Below are 25,460 nucleotides of genomic sequence, written 5' to 3' on the forward strand. Positions count from 1 at the left end.
GGGAAAAAAGCAACAACCTGACTGCTGCTGACAACCACTTTCACTAGACAGAGACACCGGGATGTAACTGGTGTCTACGTGATGCAGAATTGAAAAGACGGACAGATGGCTTTTTTCAGAGGGAGCGTATACATGTTGCAGTCAACATGGAGGTTGATATCAGTACATCAGTATCTACACAGGAGCCACCATTCATCATCCTTGCTGGCTCCTTCCCAGCTACATGCCAGATTGGCTGCCCAACCCCCGCATCCATCTTGTTACTGAGTTTTACCGTGGTGAGCCGTTTTCTGTGTGTGATTTTTGTGTGCGGTTTTGTGTGATGTATCCATCTCAGACAAGACGGTGAAGCTGTGGAAGATCAGTGAGAGAGACAAGCGTCCGGAGGGCTACAACCTGAAGGATGAGGACGGACGGATCCGAGACCCGTCGACCATCACCTCGCTACGGGTAAGGACAGGTCACACAACACAATCAGGTCTAACACCAGCTAACGTCATATGCACTCTAGTACACACTTCTACTCTGTCTTGCTGGTGTGTTCAAATGTAACTGTTTGGCTCAGAGTAAACCCGCAGGTCATGATCTGACGACAGGAAAAACATCAATCTTCTATGGGAACAACCACCTTATAGGCTTCCTTTAGAAGGAATTGAAACCCACAAGATCCATTAAGTTTAATCCATCCATCATCCATACCCTCTCTTGAGGGTCACAGGAACAGATCCCAGCGGATATTGGGCGAGAGGCAGGATATACTCTACTGAAGTCAGCAGCATATCAAGGCTGATTTAGAGCAGCAAACAACCATGAACAATCATATTCACACCTATATTTGTATATAGTTAACCTAAGCTGCATGTGTTTGCACTAAATGTTGGAGAACTAGGAGAAAACCACGCACACACACATGCATAACTCAAAGGATCCTCGGAGAGGGCGTACCTCCGTTCCCTTATTAACCATATTTAAATTCACTAGATTTGTATTTGGATCTGCACCAAATTGGTCCCACTCATAAATCAGTTCTCTAAAACCAAGTTTAGTGGTAATCCCTCCAGTAGTTTTTGCATAAGCAAGCTAATTAACAAACAGGGTTAGTGGATGAAAAAATAAACTCCTTGGCGGAGGTAAACATTGCTGACTGACCACTGTGATGACGTGCAGCCTCATGAAGTGTCAATATTATTTAAAGTTATGATATATAAAATGTTAGTTATTGAGCTTTAGAGGTGCAGATAGGTGAACTATGTTGACCTTAGTCAGAGCAAGGCTAGCAGTTTCTCCTAGTTTCCATGCTAAGCTAAGCTACTATCTATATACACACACAAGAATGGTATAAGTAAATCATTCATCGTCACTTTACTCTTGGTAGGAAAGTGACCAAGTGTATTTATCAAAAGTGACAAACTATTCTTTTAAATGTATCAGTCTGAAAAAATGAAAAGTCAAAGTTTTGAAGATATTATTTGATATTTTCAGAGCAGACATAATGTAGGTGCACAATGCCAGGAGTCTGAACCTGAAATATAATTTTTTATCATTTGCTCACATTTGCCTTTTGTCAGACATTTCAAACCAACAAAAGCCTATCCTCTGTTTGCACATAGAATGGTCTGAGGTCTGAATAAGAACAGTACAGATAAGCTGATTAAATCAACATTTAGCATTCAGTCGTTATCGCCTTTAATCCTGCACGAACATCTTAGCAACACATGCTGTATATGTATATTTATATGTATTTCATATCTCAAAGTTGACACGTCTCTGTTTTAAATAGCAGCTGATGATCATATGGTGCGTTTCAGTGCCGGTCAATGAGATAGACACAATCCAACATCCATGTTTGGGCAAATTTTAACTCAGACTGGCAGAAGAAAGTGAGAATGAGTGATCGATATGTGCAATGAGGTGAAAATTATTTTTTCTCTCGCTCTGAGTCTCATTCTTATCACTCTGCAAAACACTTTTCACACAAAGAAGGCGGGCACTGTGTGTGTGTGTGTGTGTGTGTGTGTGTGTGTGTCTGCCACAGTAGATTAGTGCTGTGTTCAGCGTGTCTGTCCCTCTTTGTCTGGCTGGCCAGGGGATCATAGCAACCTGGAGGACAGGCCGGGACTGTGGCAATCCTGTTTAGAGGCTGTGAAATCTGCTCAGGGCGAGAAAAAGCAGAGGGTTCAACTCGGAAACATTAATTCAAAAATGTAGCCGGATAATGAGGTCATCATTTATAATCTCCCTCAAACACGAAATATGATCAAAATGTGTATATTTTCGCTTTTGTCTTGTGCTGCTTTAAGAGTAAAAAATGTCTGTTATAGATAGTTAAGTGTAAAAGAAGGAACATGTGATAAATTATTCAGTTTTTTAAAATATTCTTCACATGATGTAAGGATAAGGATGCATTAGGTTGTTGTGAAGGTGCAAGGGCCAAGCGGAGCAGTGTAGCTGTCAGTGTTTGGGGGTTATGGGTTAATACAGTCCACGTCTCTCTGGACGGCCACTGAAAGACATGGAAATGAAGTGACACCCATGGAGATACAGCGGCCTGCTGGGCTGCCATGTCTCTCTGTCGGTGCCAGCGACGATGGAGAGAAAGAGAGAAGAAGCAGCCGATTTGTTCGCCTCTCTCCCTCCCCTCCCTCCTCTCTTTGTCTGGGTTTTATCTGGCCAACGGGGGGCTGCATGCAGACTGGTGCTGGGGGTCTTTGATATGGAGCAGCAGTGTGAAACTCTGTTTGTGTGTGTGTGAATGTGTGAGTGTGTATGTGCAAGACAGAGGGAGAGAAAGAAAGAGCTTGCCTCAATTCTGCAGAGTTCAGTTATCATTCCTCAGCAGGGTCTAGCGATGCCTTCGGGCCATCTCTCTTTCCACCTCCTCTACTTTCTCTTGTCTCTCCTTCTCGCTCACGCACACGCACACACACACACACACACACACACACACACATTCTCTCTGTCTCTCTTTCTCTCAAAAACACAGAAACAAGAGAACAGGACTTAAACATGAGACATATAGAGACACAGAGAGAGACACAGAGAGAGAGAGAGAGAGAGAGAGAGAGAGAGAGAGAGAGAGAGAGAGAGAGAGAGAGAGAGAAACTGAGGAGGAGTATGTGCGGTGAGATCAGTGAGTAACCGTGTAGCAAACAGATATTCACAGTCTGATTGAACCAGCTCATCAAACAGCCCGCAGCTCCTCAGCCCCACCGACTCTGTTACATTAAGATTTGTGGAGTAAATGTCATATGAATCCCTGGGGTTGTGCTCACACACGCTCACGCTCACACACACACACACACACAAACACGTGCTGAATATTCCAAACACACAAACTTCTATACAAGCAAGAAGCCACATGCATGTACAAATAAACCTCTAAGAGGCCTTTTCAGAAACCAGCTTTTAAACAACTCCAAATAACGAATCAGTCAATTTTTCACAGTGGTCCCGTTTTCCTTTTCAGTAGTACTTCACATTTCTTCTTCCCCTGTTTCTAACTGAACCGTCTTCTCTAATAGGTGCCGGTGCTGCAGCCCATGGACCTGATGGTTGAGGCTACAGCCAAGCGTGTGTTCAGCAATGCCCACACCTACCACATCAACTCCATCTCCGTCAACTCCGACTTCCAGACGTACATCTCCACTGACGACCTCAGGGTCAACCTGTGGAACCTGGAGATCACTGATCGCAGCTTCAGTATCCTCATAATAGTGTAAATAACGTAATGTTTATGTTTATGAGCTAAGTTGTCGAAGGGGCGGAAACTAACCCATGAGTTTGAGTTGTAAGTAACTTGAGTTTTATGTTCGTTGTCCACAAGTCGGACATTGTCCTTAGCGCCTGTCTCTCAGACATTGTGGACATCAAACCAGCCAACATGGAGGAGCTGACGGAGGTGATCACCTCAGCCGAGTTTCATCCCCAGCACTGTCACACCTTTGCCTACAGCAGCAGCAAGGGCTCAATACGCCTCTGTGACATGAGACAGGCTGCACTCTGCGACACTCACTGCAAATGTGAGTATCCATGCGGTGCATGATGGGACAAATTAAAAAGAAGCAGGCAAATAAACCTACCAAAGTTTGGTGGAGAACCTTTCGGAATATGTTTTCTTTCCTGTGATGCCTGTTTGTCCATTATGGGAAACTAATAACTAATATGTATATATATCAAATACTGATCCGGATCTGCACCAAAACTCAATAGGTTCATTCCTGACATATTCTGCATCCTTTCACCAAGTTTTGTGGAATCCCACTCAGTGTTTTTTGTGTAATGTACACAGACAAACATACAAACCAACTAACAGACAAACTGATCCGGGTGAATGCCTAACCTCCTTGGTGGAGATAAGGAGAAGTGATAGAACTGTAAAGACATAAAATCGGATATACATGCAACATGGTAACACCAACGTTGCTAATTCACTCTCAGTTTTTCTGCTTCAGCTCCACCTTTGTGTAGCATGCACATGTATCTCCCCCCATCATATCAACATACCAGGATGGATAACCCATCAATAAATCTGTCTGTGTGTGTGTCTCAAACAATGAATGGCCTTCTTTAAAGCTCAACATCACATGCATACTCTTTGGTCGAATGAATAATGAATACATTGACATTTTCGCTGAAAAATCAATGGCTTAAAAGCAATCGCATTAGTCCCCCATGGACACACCTTGTTGTTCAATAATGTCAGTCGTTTCCTCAGACATATTGACGTGTTCACTGGACCAGGCGCCAACATGGCCAGTTTAATTACACCTGAGCGTTTTAGAGACAAATAAGATATTGGGATGAAGACAATTTGGGAGTACATTTCAAGTTATGTTATTCAAAGATCGCCAAACACACACACAAACACATGCACGCACGCAAAGCACACACGCAGAGCAGGCAGGTGCTCTCATTAGCCTCAGGCAGGTCAGTTACACACCTACTGTTTCACTGCATGAACGTGTATGGCTCAGAGCAATGTGTAATGCCCTCCGTTCTTCCAACACACACACACACCTCGTACATAAACAACAATACTCATACTGTATCCCTTCCCTATATATCTGGGAGGCTGTTACTATCAATCAGAATTAGAGCAAAGATGGATGGATAGTTGAGGGATAGATGGAAGGAGGATGGAGGGATAGGAGAGGATTGCCAAAGCGACTCTGGAACTGTGAGAGGGGGACCACAAAGCTCCCCTGCCCACTCCCCAGGGACCCTATTATACACCCCTGGAGTGAGAGGGGAGGAGAGGGCAGCTAGGTATGCACACACATGCATATATACATACACACACTGCACACACCCATTTATACACAACCACTCATTCAATGACACACACACAAAATCCAGCAGGTCTCAAGTGGGCCCAGGACTTTGACATTGATTTGTTTTTCTTATCCCTCCCTCATCCCCCTATTTTTTCATCTCTCATGCCGCATCCCTTGTTAGACTCCCCACTGACACATCGCAGAGCTATTCTCCTGGCTTCGGCTGAGGAGGAGGGAGGGGATGGAAGGAGGGTGGGGAGAATAGCAGGGGTATTTTTGGAGAGATGGAGAAGAGCAAGAGAGGGGGGGAGGAAATGAGGAGGAGGAACAATAACTTGACAGCTAACGATGGAATGCCTGGCTCTTATCCCCAGCGTGCTGGCCTGCACACAGATGAGCAGCTGCCAAAATCAATATGAATCATAACCAATATTTACCCAGCATGCTGACCCACGACTTGCTCCCCAAACACACGCAGAAATAATCCTTTGAAGACATGCAGCTGCTGCAGAAAAAACTCTGCATCCAGGCATTGCTGTGTCTGTCATTGTTCGCTAATGAAGGGCCCCCCCCCCCACCCAAACCGAATCTGCTTTGTGTTCTCTCCCTGTGAATGATTAGAAGACGTGCAGGAGGGAAAACACCTCTTTAAAGTGGCGACCTCCTACAGTGTTAAAATTTGTTTCCCCTGTCAGAAGATAACTGATTTTCGCTCTTTTCTCTCCCAGACTTTGAGGAGCCGGAGGATCCTTCCACTCGCTCCTTTTTCTCTGAAATCATCTCGTCCATCTCGGATGTGAAGTTCAGCCACAACGGGCGCTATCTGATGACAAGGGACTACCTCACTGTCAAGGTGTGGGACCTTCAGATGGAGAACAAGCCACTGGAGACGTACCAGGTGAGGATTCATCATGCCTGCCGGACAGATAGAAAGCCTCAGAAGAAAACTCTCAGCTAGTGAAGTTGGTAAATAACAGTTAGGCCACGGATCAAATTAAATCTTATTGATTTCAGACTAATCACTCAGCATAATCCTGTTGCAGTGTCAGCGATTACCCCTGGAGGGCTTATAAGAGGGGACTGCCCATAAGATAAGACAGATAGTGTCTGTGCTGATGCAACCAGAAGGACAGAACCTCCCACTGTGCGGTCACCAGGGTCACATCCACCCTGTCTGATCAGGGGAAGCCATCTTAGGGCAGGTCATGATTGATCAGGCCTCAAGCTGGGCTCAGGGGATTCTCCTTTCAATTCCAGCTCCGCCTCCACCTGCCTTATATCTTAGCGAAGGTCACCAGGTCCTGAAGGATTATTGAAAGTGGAGCATATGCTCGTGCAGCTTATGGCTGGAAGTGGAAAGGCAAACTTAAGATGTCTAAAAACAATGATCATATCCCACCAATCGGATTAATTTTCTTTCTTTTTTTCAGGTTCACGACTATTTACGGGGGAAGCTTTGTTCTCTGTATGAGAATGACTGCATCTTTGACAAGTTTGAGTGTGTCTGGAATGGAACAGACAGGTAAGACTCCCCATCCATCAATCCATTCATCTATCCATCCATTCATTCATCCGTCCATCTAGGCCATTTAAATAATCATCTACTGTCCTCTCTATCTCCACAGTGTCATAATGACGGGGTCCTACAACAATTTCTTTAGAATGTTTGACCGGAACACCAAACGTGACGTCACACTGGAAGCGTCCAGAGAAAACAGCAAACCCAGAGCCATTCTCAAGCCTCGCAAGGTACAGCGATTCATATCACATAAACAAATGAACCTATATCGAGTCAAAGACAAGTGAATGTACTGTTATAAAGCAAGAGACCTATCAAGACAACCCAAGCGTCTTTGATAAATGCCACGGTCTCTTCATAGAACAGAATTTACCTTGATCATTGTTTTTTTAAGTAATTATTTTGACAAAAATATTTCAAATATTTTATAGTTGTACTATTGGCTGTGGCTCAGAACGAGGAGCAGTTATTCCAATAACCAGAAAGTTAATTGGTTCGATTCTAGGCATCTTTAGACTGCATGGTGAATTGTCCTTGAACAAGATACTGAACCTAAAATCGCCCCTAACGTTGTTTCTTCAGTGTGTGGAGGATGTGTGATAGAATAATTCATGTATAGAGGTTTATGGATGAATGTGTGTGTGTGAATGGGTGAATGTGACTTGCTCTGTGACGCACTTTGAGTGGTTGATTAGACTTAAAAAGCACTATGTAAATGCAGTCCATTTACTAATGTAGTCCATTTTAAATTTGTATATTAGCTGATTTCAAATATTCAATAGTAAATATCAACATGGAAGGTCTCGCATTGTCATTCAATCAAAATGCACAAGGAGATCTATCAACTAGGTATCAACTAATCAAGAGGCTGCAACATTATCCCAATCTCTTCTTAGATTATTTCAGGATGTCAGTGGTTCAGTTTGTTTACGCTACTGGCAACACTGGGATCAAATATTAAGAGAAAAAAACGCTAATTCTTTGAACTGCATTTGACAGATGTAAATAAAAAACAAACAGCAAATTGTATAAATACAGCTCAACATCACTGAAAACCTTTTTAATTTTCACTTTTCAATCTCATCTGAATGCCTCTGTATCCCCACTGCTGTCCTCCAGGTGTGTGTGGGTGGGAAGCGACGTAAGGATGAGATCAGCGTGGACAGCTTAGACTTCAGCAAGAAGATCCTTCACACCACGTGGCACCCTCACGAGAACATCATCGCTGTAGCCGCCACAAACAACCTTTACATCTTCCAAGACAAGGTGAACTAAAGGGCGACCTGCCCCTCTGACCCCTGGCCGCCGCACACGTGAGGAGGGGGGGCTGCAGGGAGAGGTTGGGCTGGAGAAGGAGACATGAACCCCTTCTCTACATCCTTCTCCTCCTCTCCCTATACGTCTTGTTGCTGCTGGTCTTTTAATTCTTGCCACTCGGCTGAGGACGTGCAGAATTGAGTATCCAGTGAGAAAGTGGACAGAATGGATTATGGGAAGTGGAACAAATTGATACGAACTGGATACAACAAGTGGAAAAAGATTCCCTGAAATCGAGAATGGACTTTTCATTCTTCAAATTGACCTGTAATTTTATTTATTTAGCCATTTGGACACCCGGGAGTGTGAATCCTGTGTATTTATGCAACAAGAGGATGGCTGCATGAATAACAAGATGTAGCAGCCCTCTGGACCCTGGAGAAAGGGAATGACATGGTCACACTCAAAGGAAAATAGAGCACATGGACAGAAACCAAGCTTACATGATGGTGGCTAACTCTCATGTAGCAACAGTGCCCCCTCTCTTTCTGTCTGCTCCAGCTGCAGTGCATGTGCAAGGTGTCGGACAGTGCAACCTGCTGCAGCTCCGACAGATGAGGAAGAGACTTGAGTTTTTCTCTGCCTGTGACACAACACAGTCTTTCGGGCACCGATTCTGTGTCTCCCTGCTGAGACTGTAGTCTGTAATGTGAATGAAGCCTTTCCAGGCCGTGTCAATTGTTTTATTTAATGCTGTCGTTTTATTTCGAGTCCCTCTCTCGGTCAGTGAGTCTGTTTAGAAGCTGTGGTGCCTTCTTTTGGTATGTGGGGGTTCAATGTCGAGGGCGCGGGAGGGGAGGGAGGGGAGGGAACTGAGTACAAGGCAGGAGTGTGAATGTTTCAAATGAAATGTTAACTTAGAGATGTTTCTTTTCTTTTTTTCTTTTCTTTTCTCTCTCGTTCTATCTCTCTTTACGAACAAAAATGAAAAAAAAGAAGAAGCTCCACTGAGGTCCCAAAGTGAAAAAAAGTGCTTGAACGGCTTTGTGCTTGTGAGTTCATAGGTGGACGCTGTGATGTATAGAAAGTAATTGTTGCTCTCACCACGCAACCAACAGTCAGATGTCCGTTATCAGTTTGCAAGAAACGGGACAAAAGCCACAATTCAACAGTTCTGTAAAATTCCTGCTAAAGAAAGAGAAAAGAGTTGCTCTATTCTCTAGTTTATGTCGATGGTGCATAAAATGATCTGTAGATGGTTAAACTGTAAACTTCTCACGTAAAAATATTATTGAAGGTTAACTTGAGATTTCTTGGCAGAACATAATCCTGTAGGCCAACTCTTGTTTTTGCATGTGTTACATCTGAATCCGATGACGCTGACCGCCTGCGTTTAGATACTAGTGCATCTACAGATCATCTGAGGCACCATCAATATATCCCTCGCTTTCTCAAACCAATTAATTTTGTGGCCTTGCTTGTCCACGAGGACGTGAAACAGCAGCAGGTGGTGTTCCAGCGCTCGGTCCTCACTTGTCTCCAATTTTGTGTTTACAGGCCAGATCCCATCGCAGGAAAGCAGTCAAAGGTCTAACTGAACTCTGTGAAATCAGGGAACTATTAAGTGTGATTCCTTTAAACAGTGATGTCTTCTAGACAACCTCGTTTGTGACACTTCTAATTGAAAACAAAAAAAAAACTTTTATAGCTCAGAATGTATTGAAATGCAATTAATTACCATGCAGTCTTTATGCTTACTGGACTTTCTTTGAATAAAAAAAGAATAAAGATGTGCAAGTTCAAATTCTGTGTTGTTGTACCTCTCCTCTGTTAACTGTGTTGACGATGTGATTTGTTGCTTACGGTACAAGGGTGTCCTCATGTGGACAAAGAGTGTAAAGGCAGTCTTGCGGTGGCAAATAATCAGAATCAGAATCAGAATTCTTTTTATTGCCATGTATATTTGCACATACAGGAAATTGCCTTGGTGTGATTGGTGCACTTTACAGACAACAAATTAGAAACAACAATAGCGAACAATATAACAATATAAAAAAACAACAATATATACAGTTAAAGAGTTACGTGCGGTTTTAAGGTGCAGAGATTGGTAATAGTGCCAGTAATATAGAGTTATAAATTATGTGCAAGGGTGGTTGGGGGGTTGGGGGGGGGGGGGGGGTCAGCAGAGTCAGTGTGATGCGGAGTCAGTGTGATGCAGGGGGCTTGTTTGTGAGCCCCACTGCCATGGGGAAAAAACTGTTTAGGTGACGGATGGTGACTGGACACAGTAGGTGGCTGATTTCAAATTAATAGAAATTGTCACGATTTTCTTAATTTTTTTATTATTCTTGTAACACCCGTGTATCACTTAAATAACAACCAAAAATACCCTATTTAAATGAAGGCTGCTGACCCATTCAAATATCTCATACAATCAACAAATGACATCATTTATCTGATTCCAATGATTTTCTAGATGGTTTGTAACCCATTTTCAAAAAGCTGCAGCTGCAACGCTACTGAATTTGACCACAAAATCTTTTATCAATAGTTTAACCAATATCTGATAACTCTATGAGAAAAACCCAGACATATTCACAAACATTTAATCTAATTAGAAATCCAACACATTCACATGTCGTACTGTGAACATTATCCAGAGTTCTTCTAATTGGCCCCGCAAGGCAGTGGGTTAACGCACATTTCGTCAGCTGGGGACAGCAGCTGTCAATCACACGGCATCTTTAAAACCAGCGGCAGAGGCTGCATCATTGTGTCTGACGGCAGCCTCGGAGACAGACAGGAGCTCGACTGTGATGACTGATAGACAATCGATACGTTGTCTGATACGATTATTTGAACAGGTTTAGACTCAGAGGAGACATTTTTAGATACGTATTTTGTTAAAGCAATCTTAAGACCTTCTCTTCTCTTTGCTGCCTTTTAAATTTTGCATATTTTCCTCCTGTATCATCTCTCTCTCTGGAGAGGATGGATAAGTTGAGTGGGAACAATGTGACTGTTCTGAACAGCTCCATAGACAAGTGGTCTTTCACCGAACAGGGCTCGTTCCAACACCTGAAACCCGGGGAGCTGAGGGTCCTGGTGCCCGCCATCCTCGGAGTCATCTGCTTCCTGGGTGTGGCTTGTAATCTCACTGCGATGGTCATCTTGTTCTCAAATGCACGTCGGGGGAAACTGTCTCTCATCAACTCCCTCATCTTCAACTTGATGTTAGCGGACGGGTTGGTGCTCGCGTTTGCGATGCCTTTCCGGGCTGCTTTCTACTCCAAGGCGAGCTGGGATCTGGGCTGGGTGGTGTGTAAAACCGCTGACTGGTTCCTCCAGTCCTGCATGGCTGCTAAGAGCTTGACCGTGGCGGTCATGGCCAAAGCCTGCTACCACTACGTGTCCAACCCCACCAAGCAGGTGAGCCTCCACCTGGGCTCCATCCTGGTGGTGCTCTTCTTCATCTGGCTGTCTGCCTGCTCTGTCACCATCCCGCACTGGCTGTTCGCTACACTGCATAGAGGAATCGGCAGGGTTGTGTGTGTGCTGATGGTTCCTCCTGGAGCCCAGGATTTCATGGCTGTGTATGTCAAAGCATACCCCCTGGGGGTGTACTGTGCACCTCTCAGCTTTGCACTGATTTATTTCTGGAGGGCTTACAGCCATTGCCAGCGCCGCTCCAGTAAAAGTCAGAATCTGCGTACACAGATCAGGTCCAGAAAGCTCACCTTGATGTTATTCAGCCTGACTGTGGCTATGGCTATTCTCTGGCTTCCACAGTGGGTTGTGTGGGTTTGGGAGCGACATATGGCAGAAAAAGAAATGGAAGGAGCTCAGCCACTCGTCCCCTCGCCCCCCCTTCTTCTAACCGTCTCCGCTCTGCTTCTCACCTTCTCTCTGTCGCTAGTGAACCCCCTCATTGTCCTCTCCCTCTCCGAGGAGTTCAGAGAGGGCTACAAGGGGCTGTGGAGGCGCCTCACCCTGCGCAAACAACTTCCGTTCAAGCCGAAGCCCGGACCGCACAACCCTACCTCTCTCCAGTCACCTTGCCCTAGACCAGAGACCTCAGTCCAGCTGAGAGGAGAGAGGAGCTTTCAGTCAAGCTACAGCCAGGGTTCCGGCAGAGACGCTCAACCCCAGCCAGAACAAGTGGAAGGACGAGGAGGAGGCAGAGACGCGGACAGAGTGAGCCTCAAAGATGGAATAGTGTTGCCTGATTTGGAGCACTTCTGGCACGAGAGGGAGACGGGGGTGCCCACAGACGAAAATGATCCTGTGCCGTGGGAGCATGAGGGCAAATAGGGCAAAAAAGAACTACCCCCTTCAACTTGATCAACCTTCACAACTATCCTGAGCAGCAGCTTCATTAACAGACCTCTGCACAGTAAATCAGTGGTATTTTGTTAACTTTGTGTATGATATTATACAAAAGGTAAGAAGGCATCAGTAAGGAAACAAGTTTGGACTATGAATAGAGCAGTCTCATCTGCATATAAGATAGACTTTGCAATCAGTCATTGTTTAATGTGTAAGAACTAGACTATAATGTGAGTGTGACCCGGTGGTTGTACATCAAAGCTTTTGGTAAGGATTATGTAAATGCATTGCACATACACATGTAGATTTGATGATTTAAAAAAAAGCATCTTAATCGGATATTAAATGTCGATGCATAAATTTGACAAATTTCTCTGTAATTGTGTACATCTTTGTAGTAGGATCCTGAAGTTTTTTATGTGAAAGAAATTGTGTCCTCTTTCCTTGACAGAGAATATTTGTAACTATTGTGTTTAATGACCAGTGTTCAGGAGAGAAAAATGAAAATATAAATAAATAAATAGCTTGTGTGTCATAATAATGTCTTGTGTTGTCAAACATTATTCAGATGGGAGGAAAAATATAGAAAAGAAACTTAGTTGTTTGTGTGTAACAATCCCTGTTTAGGCTCATGATTGATTTATATTGATTTAATCAATGACACACACACACACACATTAAATCTTAATGAGATGGATCAGACACCAGTTGAAGGTCTCCCGCTGACATCAGGTCATTAAACATATTTTCATAAGGGCATCCATTAGAATTTTAATTAGAGGTAAAGAGCTTAAGTCATAACTTTGAATCATTTCAATGGACTCTGTGGGAGACTCATCAAGTATTCTCTCTTCATTGATCTGAATATACGCAATAGGGCAAAATCTCACAGTTTAAAAGGATAAACAACATGAGAGGAAACTGATCCAGGATCGATCCGTCTGTCTGCTGTAACAGATACCATGCTGCGCTGAACACAAAGGCTACATGTAAATATCCCTCTATTTCAAATTGTACTGACGTCACCTACATGGCTGAGGTCTGTTTTATAAAAAGTCAAATGGAAGGAGAGCTGAGGAGAAGTTAGGGTGTAGGAGTCACCCCTACAGTTACCTAACAACTATTTTAACTGCCTCACTTCCCTTATGACATTTTCCTCTTGTTAATTATTTATGATGACCTTTTATTGCCAGAGGCGAGAACCTCAATCATAGCAACACTTAACAATACAACCCACCATCAGTCCCTGGAGAAGTGACCAGGCCAAAAACACCGGGGGCAAAGAAAGCTATTCACTCATTGTTGTGCTGAAATGTTAGCCATCACGGTATAAACAGAGAAATTATTAAAAGTTAAGAGTACAACAATGACAAATGTGAACACTGATGTGTATCTTTAATGAACACCTCCTGCATGCAACACAGTTTGACACCTCTGGCATTTACTCTGCTAAATGAGCCAGGAAATGGACAACTGCAGAAAGCAGCAAAGCTGCTGGTGGGCAACTGGTTCAATCCAGGTCATCACACATCAGAGACAATATGATGGTTTTGAAAGCTGCCACATGTTGGTGGTAAATCAACTTAGATATTGCACTTGTTCTGCCTAATTACACTGATAAATGTGTTGGAGCTTGACTGACATATCCCTGATCAGTAGCCACCAACCCAGGTGTTTAGAGACTGTCTGTCACTCGAAATCCCTTAGCCGCTCATCAAATATTCATAAAATATTACAAGAATTAATTAAATACAATCAACATAATGCATCCATCTATCGATCATATATATCTATTACATTATACAAATATATATATATATATATTTATATTATTATAAAGACCACTCTCCACAGTCCAAATTTACAATTCCAGTCTCCAATTCCACACATAAAGGGGCTCCTGGCCAGTGTTTGAACCAAGAACCATCTTTATGTGAGGTAAGCGCTCTACCCACCGTCCCAACTCTCAATGTGTCACAACAGAGTGAGAAGTCGCAACCGTTGGCCAATTAAACAAGACCAGTAGTGTTGTATTATGAGAATAATTGAGACAATATTAAATACAAATATTTTACACTTTGATTTAAAACACTTTAAGACAATAATGGAAAGTAAATGTTGTGTAGTAAATATTAAAGCGAATGTAATTTTGAGTTTTATTAGCAGAGCTCTGCCTAAACAACTTGTGTCTAATTAGCAGGTATTTGTTAAACATTGTGCGGCTTACCAGAATATTTTAATATAAAACTAGGAAGCAAAAAAATAACTTCATCCAGCAATGAAGGTCGAGTGTGATGTTGAGTTTTTGAGTAACATAAGAGACTTAACTAGATCAAAAAAAGGAGCAGAATCTGCAACATTAGGCAGAGAATGACTGAGGAAAATTTGAGGGGTAGGAGAAGAGATCATTGTCAGCCTCTGTGTTGCTTTGTGTAAGAAAGTACACAAAATTAAAGCTCATCGATTATTTATGAAGGTTGAGGACATGAAAAGCTCTCCGAGGTGTCTTGATCGCCCCCTGGTGGCTTCTGTTAGTCATTTTGCAAGCATTCATCTCGGTTTTAATTTCTTATTTGATGCTATAAAAAAATAAAATACATATTGAAACATATTGATTTTAAGCTGAGACTGACTCTCGATTAGTTGAGCGTGTGTGTTGGTGGGACCTGGAAACCACTGCTCCTCCCCACAAATGTTTCTGCACAGACTATGGCTCCAAATGATGTCATCGGCTCAAGTTCTGTTCCTGGATGTTTGGGCTTCGTGTCTGGAGTGTGAGAGGAAATGGAGACTTGCCATCAATCCTTATTTACAGTCTATGTTAAAGCTGATTAGCTGCAGACTGTTAGAAATCTCCAGAAATACTGCATTGCACAAGTTATGTGTCGAGGAGGCCTACCTCTCTTATTTAAGTCTCTGGCTCTGTGAGGCAATAATAATCTTATCATCTAAGAATCTATTTTAATACGTTACTGTCTTTCTCACCACTGCAGAATTTCACCCGACTTAAACTGCACCGGAACAGTGTCTACAGTTTAAACTGTGAGGAAACACTTCATCACCAAATGTCCATCGGTGGAGCCAGCTCCTATTAGGGTGGCCATGGTGATGGCACCAGCTTCCTAACTGATGCACCTCCTTAAATCCTGCTGCTCAGTCAAAACCCACAACACAGAACACGCCTATAACTCTGAGTGCTACATGACATTGCAGCACGCATTTGTGGCGAGTATTGTTCCTGTTGGTAAATTTGTCCTTTTTCAGGCTGTCCTGTTAGAAAGGTCTACATTTCCAATTTCCACGAGAAATTGATTGTATTGTTTTGTATTTGTCAATCACCTTACTTATGGAATTATTTGAAAGTGAGCTACTTGTTTTTAATTCCTCATAGACCCATCTATTTCTTCTACATTTGTCCTCTCCATCAAATTCTGAATACAGTGTGGGGGTAACTTATGATATGCTTTGTACATTATTTGGAAGGGCATATAACTTAATGATTTAAATAAGTCAAAAATATGAAAACCGCGTGATTCAATTAGAAGGGTGTGATGTGTTTGTTTCTGCGATGCAGCTAGATGGTTCTGCTGTGACTCAGAGGCTCACAGAGCCAAAGTCTCTCCGTTAAGTTAGTGACATTGTGTGAAAGAGGAGAAATTTGCATTCGTTATGACCAACAAGAGGATGTAAAACATCTGGACTTTCAGGATCATGTAGTGGGTCTGCTTGCTCAGCCATCCCACCAATTACAAGTGGAAAAACAACCCAGGTTTAATGAGGTCATTATACAAGGCAGGGGAGTTTTCAGCAGGGGAGATCCTCTCTTCACCGCTCTCCTGGCTTTGCCCTCCCCCTGCTGAGAGGGGGACGCGGGGGTGTCACCCCTGCGTTTTATCCCTCAGCCAGTCATCATCTCTAATAAATGATACTCCGCAGGAAGTGACACGCCAGCCAACACTAATTATGCTCAGCAGGAGAGGCTGGCTGCAATTATGCCACATGCTAAAACGTCTGCCTGCCACTGCTTCATCTCCCTCTGGGCCACAGCCACCTTCCCCTCCCTCCGGTCCTGTGGAAGATCACCTGACTGGAGAGTCCACAGAGGAGTGGGTGTAATTGTTTTTGTGTTGGGGGGGGGTTGGTTCAGGAGGTCTGGCCACAGTATTTAATAGTCTTGATTAGAATAAATCAGAGAGCTTTCATCTCATGTGGAGATTTAAAGGGCAGGCACCTTTACAGCAGGACTGAGAGTGGGAACCATCTAAACCCATCCACTACGGATTAGAGCCTGACCGATAAGGAGGTCGATGCCAGAACAGTTGTTGGGGAGGAAATTGTCTCCAATAGATGGCAATGAATCCTACAATGGCAATTTTAACTATAAATAAAAAATAAAACACAAGCCCAATAAAAATATACAGAACTTGTTATAGAAAAATACTAATATTTTAAACATAAATACACATCTTGTCTGCTTTGTTTATTCTGCTAAATAGATATGTTTAAATTGGCGCTTTTCTGGGAAAACATTAACGCAGGTAAAATTATATGAAAAGCTCATATCGGCTGATAAATTTGGATCTCTACCGTCCTTTTATAAATGTTTAAAAAGCAGATGTTAATGCATAAAATAGCAGTTAATTACCTTTATCAAACTAACACACACACACACACACACACACTTGAGACTTATAATCAGAGCTACTACTTACCTAACACTTCCAAACTAAACCTTACCTAATCCTAACCAAAAAAAACGAATCCTTACCTTAAACGAATCCTTACCTTACCTTAAACTAGCCTTAACTTTACCTAATCCTAACCTTAAACAAATTCTTACCTTAAATTTATGCTAAATTTAAACTGACCTTAAACCTGTCTTTACATAAACTAGAATTGTTTTGGGGAATAGTTGTGAATGTTGGAAATTAAACTGTTCAAATGCTGGAGAAAAACCCTTAATCTAAAAGCGCTTTTTATTTTATAATCAAGTTATTAAGTTCAGTAATATAATAACAGTTGATTTAGCAGATATGGCGAGGTTCATTTACAGTTACGCCAATATTACTTTAATAACACATTTGATTATTTCATAACACAGATCGAACAAGATCGCTGTGACCATGCAGAGATGAACTCACAGAGAAGTTTCATCCATCTCCAGACTTGTAGAGTTTTGACTCATTGTTTTTGTTTTACTCAGCTGTTGTTTTCAGTGACAAAGCCACAGGTTCCAGTTCATATCCAGCACCAAACCACAGCCAGTGGTTAGTCAGGGATTAGCCGGTGAACACAGGGTCGTTCAGCTGCTATATTTACTCCTCAGTTGTTGCTGGTCACAGAAAAATGATAGAAATTGTAACCTGTTGGAAAAAGAAACCCAACTGTTACTAAATATGTTGGAAGTGTTACAAATATGAGAAATATGTTAGAAATATGTTCTTTCATTGAGAATTATTTTTATTTAATTTATACATTTATTATTTAATTCATAACTACATTCTTTATTTTATTCTTCATTTCATTGATCATTTCATTTGATCTCAGAGGTCTTTTTGATTCAGTAGATGGTCCTGTGAAGAAAAACTTTTCAAATTGATTTCATTGGTTCATTTCAGTTTAGCTGAGTTGCTATTGGTTAAGGCAACGCATGTCCCGCCTCCTTCAGGTTAGAGACGCTGCGGTAGTGTGTGAAAAATACACAGAGAGCAGCAGGACGATAATTGAGACACAGAGGTTTTGGAGTGATGAAACTTTAAAAAATACACTTTATATTGTTAAAAGGAGGAACTGTGTAAACAGAGAAAAGTCCGGTGAACCACTGAAGCGACCCTGGGAACATCTTGTGTTTGTTTTATTATTTTATTGTCCCGGCTGGGTTTTTTGGATACCCTGAGATCCTGGACCGTGGATTTGGAGTGATTCTCTCCCTGACGAGGGGGATGGCGAGCTACCCGCGTGAGCATTTGGATTGAGGAGGAACCTTTCCATTCTTCATTCTCTGTCCTGCCAGAGTGGTAGGGTTGTGGGGAAGGACTTCCAAGAACTTTCGAATTGAACTATTTCTTTTGGGTAAAACATTTTATTTTATTTAGGGTGCACCCGGTAAAAAAGACATTTCAAATAAGAACAAAAGTAACTGTCGGCAGTGTATGTAAACTGTTTATTTTCTATATATGTTAATACAGTGTTTTGCTTAAATCTACCTGTGTGTTCCTTTTACTCATTGCGGTGTCCAATCTCTTCTTATTACTTTGCCCTGCGAACCTAGTGTGTACTTACCTGTCAAGTGGGTTACACAGTAAAACTTGGCGAGCTAGCCAGGAGAAATTTATGAATTCACATTCATAATCAAATTAAATGGACATCTTTTGAGTAACTGGACTGTGACCGAGTGTATTTGGAAGAGAATTCAACATTTGAGGTATTTTGGTTGTATTAACCCATATCATTTTCAAGTTTATTGACATTTCAGTTTTACCTTGGTTAAACATGGATATTATTTTGACAGAGAGTGTGAAAATCCCAAATGCTGTTTTAGTTAGTGGGTTAACCAACACTGAGGTTGACAATGAAATCTTTGATTTACTCAAGCAATATGGATCTATCGCTAGGATAATCAGAGTACCTAGTGCAGACTCTGAGACCCAGGCAATTGCAGAGTTTGAACATGGCACCGCTGTGAAAGACCTTGAAGCCAACGTCTTACCTTACCGAAGACCATGCACTGACAATCCTGAAGTTATCCATCATGTTCAGAGTCTTGCCAGCGTTTACACAAGTGATGCAGGCACCAGTGCAACAAATACTTACCTTTCTGGGTTAAAAGATTTAGCTAAGTTGAGCGGCAGGGAGTTTGTAGACATCCTTCGTGAGGAGCTGGCTAGGATCAGTAAATCCATTAGAACTCAAACCCCACTTGAGGTCAGTGAAGAGCCTGTGGAAATTGAGCCACCCCTTACACAAAGTGATATCCAAGCTGCAGGCCCTAGCTTTGTCAGTGTCCCCAATGAAGTGAGTCAGGACTCTTACAAACCCCAGACTGGCATCGAGGTCAGAGATTTTCTCTCTCCAAGAGGAGAAAGAACCAGCACTTTCCACTTGCCTTCAGATCAACTCAGCACACCAGAAGTACAGCGTGTTGTGGTTGAGCACATTGTCAAGAGCAGTGAAGTTTCATCTCACATTCAATTTCCTTGTAAACTGAAACAGTTTTCTGGGCGACATCCTCAGCCAAACTTTGAAGTCGACTATGACACGTGGCGCAACAGTGTGGAGTTCTGTTTGCATGACCCATCTATCCCTGACTCCCAAATGGTGAGGAAAATTGTTGAAAGTCTTTTGGCCCCTGCTGCAAACATAGTCAAGTCATTAGGGCCTCAAGCTTCTCCAAAAGAGTACCTGAACTTACTTGATTCTGCTTATGCCACTGTCGAAGATGGGGATGAGCTTTTTGCACGATTCTTGAACATCAATCAAAATGCTGGGGAGAAAGCGTCTGATTACCTGCAGCGACTTCATACAGCATTGAGATATGTGGTAAATAAAGGAGGAATCGCTGCCGGCGACTCTGACAAACAACGTCTCAAGCAATTCTGTCGTGGATGTTGGAATAGTATTCTGATCACCAGTCTTCAGCTTGAACAGCTCAGGAGTAAGCCACCATCTTTTGCAGAGCTCCTGCTCTTACTGCGAACTGAGGAGGACAAACAGGCTAACAAAACCAGCAGAATGAAGCAGCACCTTGGGTTCACAAAGCCAAAAGTCATGTCAAACATGCACGCTGCACACATGTCCTACGACGAGGATATTGTCATGCCACAGAATACAGAGGATGCCTTCTTAAACATGACCAAAGACATACAGAAACAGATTGCTGAACTTCAGGTTCAGGTGGCAAAACTCAGTGCATGTAGTTCAGAGAAACCTGTGAAAAAGAAAACAACAGTAAGTGTAAGACAGAAACAGAAGACAAAAAATACCCAGCCGGAAGGACAACTCCAGCAAATGACTGTGACAGTGAAACCGAAGCCATGGTATTGCTTCAAATGTGGTGAAGATGGGCACATTGCATCTACATGTGATAACATACCCAATCCCAACCTTGTGCAGGCCAAGAGAGCAGAGCTCCGGGAGAAGCAGCGTGCATGGGAAGCTCAGAATGGTTCACTCACCACTCGCCAGTCAAACTAGAACAGGCTTCTGTTGAGGGGAAAATGGAAGCCAAGAAACCACTATATCCCCCATCTACAGGCGAACAAAAACCCATGACTCACAGCCACAGAGTCAAACGACAAAGGGAATTGCCAAAACGTCTTGTAGGCAGCAAGTGTACAGCCAATGTAAATGTGGATGGGGTGGACTGTAGTTGTTTACTAGACACAGGGTCACAGGTCACCACGGTGGGCCAGTCCTTTTATCAGACCCATCTATCTGATCATCCTATCAAGCCCATCAGCAACATCCTTGAAGTAGAGGGAGCAAACGGCCAACCTGTTCCTTACCTGGGTTATATAGAGGTTGACCTCAAGTTCCCTAGAGCCCTTCTTGAGTCAGAGCCTGAAATTTCAACCTTGGCTTTAATCGTTCCTGACCTCCGGTCAAACAGTGGTGTCCCATTGTTGATCGGCACCAACACTTTAGATCCCCTCTATGATCAGTGTTGTGATGAGTTTTCACTTTCCCATAATTCATCCTGCTATGGCTACAGACAGGTCCTTCGCACACTACAACTGAGGAGAAAACAAGCAACAAGCGGAGAACTCGGCTTTGTGAAGCTCAGAGGAAGGGAACAAGCAGTTCTCCCAGCAAAACAAAGAGTGCTGCTTGAAGGCTATATGTGTGTCAACCTAGTCAACACAGAGAAATGTGCTCTGATTGAACAACCATCAAGATCAACTCTGCCAGGTGGCGTGTTTGTAGACTGTTGTCTCATTTCCTTGCCAGAGCATGGCTCCAACAAATTGCCTGTTCTCCTTAGAAATGAAACTGAACATGACATCATTCTACCTACCAACTGTGTCATTGCAGACCTGACTGTTGCAGATGCTGTAGTGGAGAATCACCTAATTGATGGGGATGGTCAGAAGCATGTTGTTGACTGCTCCACTCATCAAACGGAGACGTGTCCTGGAAAAAGCTTTGACTTTGGGCCCTCTCTACCTGAGAAGTGGAAGGAAAGAGTCACTCTGAAGCTCAACACCTTCTCTGATGTGTTTGCCCAGCATGACCTCGATTTTGGTCATGCGACGAAAATCCAACACCACATCAAGTTGAAAGACGAGACACCCATCAAACAGAGACCCCGTCCAATTCACCCTCGTGATTATGAAGCAGTCAAAAAGCACCTCCAAACCCTTCTTGATGCAGGCGTAATCCGAGAATCAGAGTCCCCATTTTCATCGCCAATTGTGGTGGTGAGAAAGAAGAATGGCGATGTACGCCTATGTGTGGACTATAGAAAGTTAAACTTGCAAACGATAAAAGACTCTTATGCCTTACCAAACTTGGAGGAGTCATTTTCTGCTCTCGCTGGATCCAAGTGGTTTTCAGTGATGGACTTGAAGTCTGGGTACTACCAAATTGAGATGAATGAAAGTGACAAGCCAAAAACTGCCTTTGTGTGCCCCTTTGGATTCTGGGAATTCAACCGGATGCCTCAGGGAGTCACCAATGCACCGAGCACATTTCAACGGCTCATGGAAAAGTGCATGAGTGACATTCATCTGAGGGAGGTCCTGGTCTTCCTTGATGACCTAATAGTGTTTTCGGACACTCTGGAGGAGCATGAGTCTAGGCTCACCCACGTGCTCAACCGTCTCAGGGAATATGGCTTGAGGCTTTCACCTGATAAATGTAAGTTCTTTCAGACTTCAGTGCGTTATTTGGGGCATATTGTGTCCAGCGATGGAGTGAAGACCGACCCTGAAAAGGTTCAAGCCTTGAAAACCTGGCCGGGACCACAGAACTTAAAGGAACTCCAATCCTTCCTCGGATTTTCCGGTTACTACCGGAGATTTGTGAAGGATTATTCAAGGATAGTCAGGCCCTTGACCAAACTCACTGCTGGCTACCCACCACGGCGGAAAGGAGTCAAGATAGGCCTCAGTGATGGGAAATACCTCAACCCAAAAGAGCCTTTTGGTGAACGCTGGGGCACTGAGTGTCAACAAGCCTTTGAGGCGATCATACACAAACTGACATCATCTCCAGTCCTTGGTTACGCAGATCCTAAACTTCCTTACGTGCTCCACACTGATGCCAGCACGACAGGATTAGGAGCTGCTCTATATCAAGAGCAAAACGGGAAACTGCGTGTAATTGCTTATGCCAGTAGAGGACTCTCCTGCAGTGAAGCAAGATATCCAGCGCACAAGCTTGAATTCTTGGCCCTTAAATGGGCCATCACAGAGAAGTTTCATGACTATCTGTATGGAAACTCTTTCACTGTTATCACAGATAACAATCCCTTGACATACCTACTTACCACAGCCAAGCTTGATGCTGCGAGCTACCGTTGGTTAGCTGCGCTCTCAACATTCACTTTTGACATCAAGTATCGAGCTGGCAAGCAGAACATGGATGCTGATGGTCTGTCAAGGAGACATCATGGTGCGCTGGAAAATGATGCCACATCACAAGAGGAAAGCCAAAGGATTGACCAGTTCACTTCTCAGCTACTGACATCAATAAACAAGTTTGAACTGGTGACTCCAGAAATTGTCAAAGCTACTTGTCAAAGGCATACTGTGAAGCAAGATCAAGAGCTCTCACCTTTCCCTGGCTATGTTGACTCACTTGCCATTCATGCAGATGCAATTCCTGCTGTCCTTGAGGAGGATGAGTCACAGGATGGGATCCTAACAGTGCCTAAATACAGTGAGTCTGATCTCATGAAACTGCAAAGAGAAGACCCTGGCATCAGCAGTGTTATCAGTTTGGTGGAATCCGACAACTTACCTGCAGATCACACGGCAGATTCTCCTGAAGAACGGTTGATCCTGAGAGAGTGGAAACGGCTTCAACTGAAGTCAGGCCTTTTGTACAGGACACGGGAGTGTGAGGGACAAACCCTATTTCAGCTGGTACTCCCAGATGTCCTACGGCCTATTGTACTCAGGAATCTCCATGATGACATGGGACATTTAGGGATTGAACGTACCCTTGAACTCACCAGATCACGATTCTACTGGCCAAAGATGGCTGCTGATGTAGAGAGAAAAGTGAAAACATGTGAGCGATGTGTTCGAAGGAAGACCCAACCGGACAAGGCTGCCCCACTCGTGAACATCAAAACAACTAGACCAATGGAGTTGGTCTGTATGGATTTCCTTTCACTAGAGCCAGACAGCCACAACACTAAGGACATCCTCGTTATTACGGATCATTTCACTAAATATGCCGTAGCCATCCCTACCAGAGATCAGAAAGCTAGTACCGTCGCTAAAACCTTATGGGAACACTTCTTGGGCCATTATGGTTTTCCTGAACGCCTTCACAGCGACCAGGGTAGGGACTTTGAGTCTCATACCATCAAGGAGCTATGTGCATTGGCAGGTATTCGTAAGGTGAGGACAAGCCCTTACCATCCCAGGGGAAACCCTGTTGAACGGTATAACCGAACACTCCTCAGCATGCTAGGCACTCTGAAAGACAAAGAGAAGATACAGTGGCGAGACCATGTCAAACCTCTCACTCATGCTTACAATTGCACCCGAAATGATGTGACCGGGTTCTCCCCATATGAGTTAATGTTTGGGAGACAACCCCGGTTACCCATAGACTTAGCCTTTGGATTGCCAGTCAAGGGAAAAGAGTCCAGTTCACATTCTCAGTATGTAAGGAACCTGAAATCTCACCTGGAAGAAAGTTATCAGGTTGCCATCGAAAACTCTCGCAAGGTTGCAGAGAAAAACAAGAGGCGATTCGATAAAGTTGTCAGAGAATCTACACTGGCTGTCGGGGATAGAGTCCTGGTCCGTAACCTCCGCCTCCGGAACAAACATAAACTGGCCGATCGTTGGGAGCCAATGATCTATGTGGTTACCAAGCAGATGGGAGACTTACCTGTCTACTCTGTGAAACCAGAAAAGGAGGAAGGTCCCCTACGGACGCTACACAGAGACCTTTTACTTCCATGTGGATTTCTTCCTGAAACTGAGAGAGAGGAACAAAAGATGAAAAGCAGTCCAAAGAGACCTCGAACAAGGCAGCAAAGTGCCATCCAACAAGATGAAGAACCCTTTACTTCAGACGATGATGACAAGTTTGAAAGCTGGAATGCAACTGCTGCCTTACCAGATGTCAAAGACAGGAGGTTTGTCAAAGTGTATGATATACCAAGACACAATCCATCACCCGCCCTGGGTAATCATAGTCAAAGCCCTGTAACACCTCACCCATATCAGGTCAATGCGGATTCAGACCCAGGAGCTGTAAGGCCAAGTGCTGTCCTTCAGTCTGAAAAGGAAATAGAAAACTTACCTGAAAAGGAAACAGAAAACTCACCTGAAAAGGAAACAGAAAATCCATCTGAGAAGGAAAAAGCAAACTTACCTGGGATGGAAAATCAAAATGTACCTGAAAAGGAAACTCATAACTTACCTGGAGACCTACCTGATACTAGTTCAGAACCTGTGGAAGAAAGTCTTATGGAACCGGAAGCTAAAGATCATACAGAGGCAGAGATACCAACTCAAGAAGAGACAGAGGAACATACAGAAGCAGACATTACTGTCAGAAGATCACTCAGACAACGTGAGCCATCACGTAGGTTCCATTACCCTGAGTTGGGGAATCCCCTAGTTTCTGTTGTTACTTCCTTGTTTCAAGGATTGAGTACCGCCTTCACCAATTCTCTTAATAACAATACCAGTAGAGATTGGTTAACAAACATTCCTTTGGAAGTGGCAGAATCAGTAGTTACCCAGCAGCCCTTTGTGCATGCAACGGGACGTGCATACATTTAAGGGGGGAGTGTGTAACCTGTTGGAAAAAGAAACCCAACTGTTACTAAATATGTTGGAAGTGTTACAAATATGAGAAATATGTTAGAAATATGTTCTTTCATTGAGAATTATTTT

At 43.3% G+C, this 25,460-nt stretch overlaps 2 protein-coding genes across 3 annotated transcripts in view; both read left to right on the plus strand.

The window, feature by feature from the left end:
* Window positions 1–9,858, plus strand: part of LOC133958472 (serine/threonine-protein phosphatase 2A 55 kDa regulatory subunit B beta isoform) — a 41,289-nt gene extending 31,431 nt beyond the window's left edge. For both annotated transcript variants that reach the window (XM_062393273.1, XM_062393275.1), the window contains exons 4-10: window positions 338–450; window positions 3,522–3,699; window positions 3,855–4,019; window positions 6,002–6,171; window positions 6,704–6,795; window positions 6,899–7,022; window positions 7,912–9,858. In XM_062393273.1, coding sequence (XP_062249257.1) covers window positions 338–450; window positions 3,522–3,699; window positions 3,855–4,019; window positions 6,002–6,171; window positions 6,704–6,795; window positions 6,899–7,022; window positions 7,912–8,067 — 998 coding nt within the window. In that variant the 3' untranslated portion in view covers window positions 8,068–9,858. The remainder of the gene's footprint in view (window positions 1–337; window positions 451–3,521; window positions 3,700–3,854; window positions 4,020–6,001; window positions 6,172–6,703; window positions 6,796–6,898; window positions 7,023–7,911) is intronic.
* Window positions 9,859–11,043: 1,185 nt separating this feature from the next.
* Window positions 11,044–12,828, plus strand: gpr151 (G protein-coupled receptor 151). The gene has a single exon (XM_062394365.1). The coding sequence runs from the start codon at window positions 11,044–11,046 to the stop codon at window positions 12,361–12,363; it is 1,320 nt and encodes a 439-aa protein (XP_062250349.1). The 3' UTR covers window positions 12,364–12,828.
* Window positions 12,829–25,460: the final 12,632 nt, after the last annotated feature.

The sequence above is a fragment of the Platichthys flesus genome, chromosome 8 (genome assembly GCF_949316205.1).
Source record: "Platichthys flesus chromosome 8, fPlaFle2.1, whole genome shotgun sequence".
NCBI lineage: Eukaryota > Metazoa > Chordata > Actinopteri > Pleuronectiformes > Pleuronectidae > Platichthys > Platichthys flesus.